Source organism: Octopus bimaculoides, chromosome 6 (assembly GCF_001194135.2).
Source record: "Octopus bimaculoides isolate UCB-OBI-ISO-001 chromosome 6, ASM119413v2, whole genome shotgun sequence".
NCBI lineage: Eukaryota > Metazoa > Mollusca > Cephalopoda > Octopoda > Octopodidae > Octopus > Octopus bimaculoides.
Genome location: NC_068986.1, coordinates 61853496 through 61860294, shown reverse-complemented (window position 1 = coordinate 61860294; position 6799 = coordinate 61853496). Strand labels below are relative to the sequence as shown.

General features: G+C 33.9%; 1 protein-coding gene across 2 annotated transcripts in view; it reads left to right on the top strand.

The window, feature by feature from the left end:
* Positions 1–6487, top strand: part of LOC106867373 (uncharacterized) — a 48895-nt gene extending 42408 nt beyond the window's left edge. For both annotated transcript variants that reach the window (XM_052968767.1, XM_052968769.1), the window contains exons 3-5: positions 1882–2049; positions 2175–2286; positions 2878–6487. In XM_052968767.1, the coding sequence (XP_052824727.1) occupies positions 1882–2049; positions 2175–2286; positions 2878–5307 (2710 nt within the window). In that variant the 3' untranslated portion in view covers positions 5308–6487. The remainder of the gene's footprint in view (positions 1–1881; positions 2050–2174; positions 2287–2877) is intronic.
* The last annotated feature ends 312 nt before the right edge of the window (positions 6488–6799 follow it).

Here is a 6799-nt window from a genome sequence, read left to right as displayed (position 1 = left end):
TTACCCTGCTATGTATAATCTGGGCAGCGCAAAAAGTTGTTTTGCACAAGCATTTCTATAGCCAATTAGACGGATGGAATTTACGTACACTTAATAATGTTATGCAAAACAACCTTCAGACTTTCCCTATTAATTTCATCGTCTTTTGAATTATGAACATATTTACATCATAAGGGTTTTTTCATTGTAAGGCTTTCTTTTTCAGTTGATTTTCACCTTGCAAGACTTATCGTAGATGGCGTAGTAAGTCACACCCGGACAACGTCGGGTTATACTGCTAGTATTTGGATAAAAAGTGTTCCCCAAAGAAATCCCCAAACCACTTTTCTACCAAATGATAAAGCTTCAATTATATTGGTTATAATATTTTGTTTTTATTATTTTTGTCAACATGTAATGTTATGATGGAGCAGCATTTAGTTTGAATTTTGACTGAGCTAAAAACTCAGAAAAAGAATTGTGCCAGTGGTTTGAGAAAAATATTGAGGAATAAAATATCCTTCTCTTCCTGATCAACAGAACCTGGTGTCTTCATTTGGTTAGGTTGCAAACCATTAAGTTTTCTTTGTTTTAGCTGTATTCCATTTCACACTCATGCTTTTCATAGTTAAGTTGATGAAATAGTTTATTTGTTGGATGGAGAAATGAAGCAAATCTATGATCTGCTATAATCTTCTTCTTTTTTTTTTTTCTTTGTTTCTAAACCATTGTCCTTTGTTTTTTAAGGTTATATGATGTGATATGATGGAGGTTTGATCACATTTCTACCAGGTCAAGTTATCACAGAAATTTCTTCATGGGCTCATTGATGCAATTGTTTTCACAGCTGAATGTCTCTCTCTTACCACTCAGCATGTGAAGTAGGAGTGAAATCTGTTTTTGGCTTTGTTAATCAAACTAATTGGAGCAAACAATAAAGTGCCTTGTTCAGAGCATAATGTAAGTCCAACTGCGCATTGGAAATTAGGATTGAATCCAACCTTTTATTTTGCCAATCAAGTGGTCGGTTATTTGTTGTGAAAATCAGGAAAATCTTTTGCAATATGTACTGGGTATGCTTCAGTATTTATTGATGAAGTGTATGTGGTCCCAGATCAGACAGAAGCAGGATTTCATCCAGAATGCTTGAGCTGTTTAAGGTCTAAGATATTCAATTACTATATCCGTACTACATAATCTCAACACTATTCTGGTAGATACATTATCAGAAGTTTCATTATAGTCTTTTTATATTTACTTTAGCTGTTTCAGTAGGAAGATTAATGAATTACTTTCACCTTGATATTTTATTGGAAAATTAAAAGGCTACTTAAATCTTGACATGATTTGAACCATCAAACTATATTCGCCATTTCATCTTTTATTGCACATTTAGTAATTTCACCAACTTCAAACACAGATATTTTTATTATTGTTTTAGCAGTGGATTGGCAGAATCATTAGAGCATCAGATAAAATACCTTGCCTTATTTGTTCTGACTTTTTACATTCTGAGTTTAAATCCTGCCATTCATTCTGCCAGAGTCAGCAAAAAAACCATACCAGTCAAGCACTGTATCTACCAGAATAGTGTTGAGATTATGTAGTACGGATATAGTAATTGAATATCTTAGACCTTAAACAGCTCAAGCATTCTGGATGAAATCCTGCTTCTGTCTGATCTGGGACCACTAACTACTTTATAATTATCTCTCTCAGTTGAACAGGCAGTATTTAGTCATAAGAACACCAGTACCAGTGCCTGGAGCATTACCCACTGAGAAAATCCAGCCTCTTAGTTGCATATGATATTTATTCATTATCTTACAGTATTCTTTAAAACTTTCTAAAAAGGTTGTGTTGCAATGAATTAAGTCTTTTTTTTCTTTTTCTTTTTTCCAGAGGGATGAATGAGTTGAAAAATTTACAGTATTTACCTCGTGCATCAGAACCACGGGAAATTTTAGTGGAGGACAGAACTCGTTGCCATGCTGACCATGTGGGACATGGATTTGATAGGCGCACAACTGCAGCTGTAGGGGTACTAAAAGCTGTCAATAAACCAAAAGAGTATGGTTTCTCTCATTGTTTTGCCAAATTAGTATTTTTACTTCATTACTGTTGATTTTCTTTTGATCTTTCTTTTCAAAAATTATTCTTGCTGGAATAACATCTCCAATGTTCTAATTTTACAGAGTTCCTAAGCAGAACAGAATTGTTAAAGATGTGATCTGTTTCCACCCAGGAGATTTCCTTGAATTAGTTAATAAGATGCAACTTGATTTACATGAACCCCCTGTATCACAAGTAGGTATCATAAATTTATTCAAATTGTACATTTACTATTCTAGTAGGGAAGAATGTTAAACATTTATGTTTGATTACAGTTGATATGAATTTTAAGAGTAGAGCCTTTGATTCCAGTAATACAAACATTAGCTTTCTGACAAGAAGTCTGTTGGCATGAAAAATATAGGTTGTGTCTTTAGTGACATTTTTATCTTTATTTTGTTGGAATTAAATCTTGAATGAAACTATTGCTGCTTCATGTTTAATCTACTTTTGTAGTTGAGGCTAGTTACATGGACAGGTGCAGGTAATATGAGTCAAAGAGAAAAGAGATAAAGGCAACTAAATTGAAGGGATACAACAAACCTACTAAATCTGTAACAGCAGCAAAAGAAAGATAAATATAAAAACCTCAAGAAACATACATTAATTCATACACTTTAGTACAACTTCAGAAATCTATAATGCAAGATCTAAAAATCTATACTACTTTAAAAGTATACCATGATAGTAAAACATTATATGAAGTATGGCATTTGTTTTGTTTTCCTAAATTTTCATTCTTCTAAAACTATCATATAAATAAAATTCCATCATTCTGTTTTCTAGTGTGTTACCTGGGTGGAGGATGCAAAATTGAACCAGTTACATAGAGAAGGTATTCGTTATGCACGTATTCAACTCCGACATAATGATATCTATTTTATCCCAAGGAATGTTGTACACCAGTTCAAAACTGTTTCAGCAGTTACGAGCATTGCTTGGCATGTGAGATTACGCAGCTACTATCCTGATCTTCAAACTGATGATGAGGACGAAGCAGATAAAAATAAAGAAGAACCTATGGAACAAGAAAGCTCTGTTAAGCAAGAACCTTCAGTTCACAATATAAAGTCAGAAGACCCTGAAGCCAAGCAGCTAACTCCTGATAATCATATGCATTCATCACATCCACAAAAGCAACCACATGAATCTGTACCATTAGCTCCACAAACCATACTCTGTCATAACAAGTCAGAATCAATTTCTAAAAGCCATCATGATTCCCAGTCTGTGATTCCTGATTCCAGTGGCAAACACCACAAGAAAGCATCTGGTTGTAAATTGGAATCGTCAGGGAAAAAAGAGCATTCTGTTACCAAAAAGGAGCCTTCATTCACACATAAGGAGCCAAGCTCTTCTGTGAGCAAATCTGAAAGAAAGATTTCAGGACATGATCATCCTTCTATGAAACGAGACAGTTCTTCAGTAACACAAAATCCAGCACACAAACATAAGAGTCCTTCAGTTTCAAAATATTCTTTTGTTAAATCTGAGCATTCTAGCAAAGCACAAATTCCAACTATAGTTACACAAGATTATTCCCACACTGCTAAACAAAAATCTCTGTCATGCACACAAAATCCTTTTAAAAAGCAAGAATCATTATCAAAATCTACATTTTCTGTGACCAAACCTGAATTTTTAACTTCAGAATCCAAACCACACACTAAACACGAAGCATTTAAAATAGCTACAAAACCTACTGTTACTAAACACGAATCATCAAAATCAGGGCTTGGGTCCAGTTTTGTTCCTAAAGTTTCAAAATCAGATTCTCATTCTAATTTCAGTCATAAAGATTTCTCTTCAATGTCTAAGCATAAACAAGTGTCAACAAGTTCAAAACATAGTAAGAGTGAAACAATTACCTCTTCTTGGGATTTAAATGTTTGTGAAAAATCTTCCCCTCAATGTCTTGCTGCCACAGAATCTTCTAGTTCAGTAGCCACAGCTCATGATCACAAAAAAGAGAATTTAATGCCAACATCAGTTACTGAAGCTACTCCACAAGATCCCCATGCTATGTTGTCAGCAAATATGTCTGAAGCAAACACATCTTCATCAGTGAAAGAATTTCAAAAAGAAACTGCTCCTGTTGCAATTCCCAAAAAACAATTTTCAACAGTGTCAGAGGCTAATATTGAACCAAAAGCAGAGCTGTGTGTAGTTGCTCAGAAAGAGATGCCTTCATGTGTGCCATCACCAAATCTGGCCCATAAAGAGATATCTGTTTCAGTGCCAACATCAAATGTGACTGAAAGGGAAACTAGTTTAATACCAAGCCCTACTATTAACAAAGAGTCTGAACGACATACTGTTACTCAATCCAGATCCTCAGATGTATCACGTATTGATCACCCCAAAGCACAATCAGTTATAGCAGAACTCAAACCAACAACTAGCTTGTCGTGTTCACTGAAAACTGAGAAAACTCCTAGTTTTTCTTTAGATGTGAACAAGGATTTAACCTCCGTTGAAATTTCTACCCCTAAAAAGGAATCATCTAGTACAAAATCTCAACCCATTGTTTCAATAGAAAATAACAGTCAAAAGGATGCAAAACCTTACCAAATCTCTACTGAAATATTTCCAGTTGAACACAACACAAAAAAAAGATTAGAATTGCCCACCCCAGAAAACTTAGTCATCATCAATCCCATCAGCAATTATTTTCCCTCAGAGCCATCTAAAAATCAAACTCTAGTTGATACTCCAAGCTCATCACCATCTCCAAGTTCTCCTCAGCCTACTACTATTGAATCTTGCACAATCATTTGTAAATCTAAGCCTACATCATTAGAATCTTGTGAAGTTATTTCTGAAGAAACAGTTGAAGAAATGGTCATACAAGAATCAACTAGTCCAGAAAAGCTTATTACAGTAAATCAATCAGCTTTTCAGTCAGCTGATGTCGATCTCACTTCTACTGGAAACAATAACCCTGCCTCATCTCAACAGTTGCCTGTGATTGAAATGCCCCCATCGCACTTTGTTGATGTTCATGAAAGTGTTAATGTTGACCAAGATATCTCCAAAGCACAACCAGCATCAACTACACAGCAGTTTCTTAGAAAGATGTATGATGCAAGCATCAAACCTGAAGACACTCTCATTGAACACCAGTATCTCCCTTCTAAGCCTGAACAATCCACAACCAGATATGTTCCTGAGACACATCAACACTGTGAAGAGTCTCCAATGGATACTGATACTTGACATTTTAATTAATGATCCCACTTACTAATATTCCAGGAACAAGTGGGGCTAATTTTCGCTAAATTATGTAAATTTCAAACTTTACTGTTTGCATTTTAGTGGCTGCTCTTCTAACTACAACTATGATACAGTCCAACTCAACAGTAAAAATATCCCAAACTCCCTATTTTAACGAACAGTGTTGTTTTTTTTGTTCTTTTATTTAATTTTTTTCATTTTATTTAGCTTATCTATTTCTCTACTTTTTCGTTATTTCCCCTCTCTCCATCTCTTTCTATCACACTCACTTCTTTCTCTCTCTCATTCTTTACTTTTACATTTGCAATGCCCAAACTAATTCTGCATATACATTCTTTCAATATATTTTATCTTTTCCACTAAGCTGCTGCTATCTCATTTGATTCATTTCAATCTTATTAATATATATGATGCTCCCCTATTCCCAGTTTTTATAACACTTGTTTATCTTTTAAATTAGATTGTTATCTTTGAGCAAAAGGAAAAGAAAATTAGATGGGCCTGATGAATTCAGGACAAAAATTGTTGATTTTTATTCAATTTTGTTTTATTTCCCTATCTTATTTTATCTTCATATGGGTGACTATAAAAAGTTTGCTAAAATCAATTGTTGTGTATATAATAATATATATATAGCTTTCATCTATGTGTGTGTGCATGTATGTGTGTGTGTATTCATATGTATTTTATAAAATAAAGTTTGACAGTGACTTCAAAGTTTTGGCTTACTAGCCGTCATCAAACTGTTGATAGGTGGCAAATAAGCCAAAACTTTTAAAGTCACTGTCAATTTTGTCTTAGTAAAAATATATATGATACTCTACTGAAAATTATTGAGTGATCCTTCAATTAATGTTCAACTGTTTTGATAAATTTTACATAAAAAACAAAACATTAATCAATTCACACATATGTATGAGTGTGTTTGTGTGTATAGACACACACACATACATACACTCACACACACATACATGCACACACTCTTTCTTAATCTACAAGTGAAACAGCTAGAACAGCTGCTGAATTTGAATTGTTTCTGACACAGTCCAAAGTCTCATTCTGACCATCAACTGTGGCATAACAACCTACATTACTGTATGGTAGTTTCTTCATAACTTCCATATGGGTTTATTATTTAAAATAAATACTATGGTCATATTCATCTGCTATTTAGTGTTTTTTATTCTTAACCTGTTTACTTATTTTGTCCTTGGTTTTATCACATTAATAATGTAACTTTATTGTAATTACTTTTCTTTCTTTATCCTTTGTAACTCAACTGATGGGGAAGTTGTGAGGTCAATAGACCCAGTAGATAGACTAGAACCGAAAGTTATGAAATGGAAAATAGCTTATGTCAAATCAGGTTTTCACACTGATAAATACCAACCCCCATTCTCTTTAGCAACTAGAAAAATGTTTGTTTTCATATAATATTCTTTCTTTGTCATAATGTTGCAACATGTTACATGCC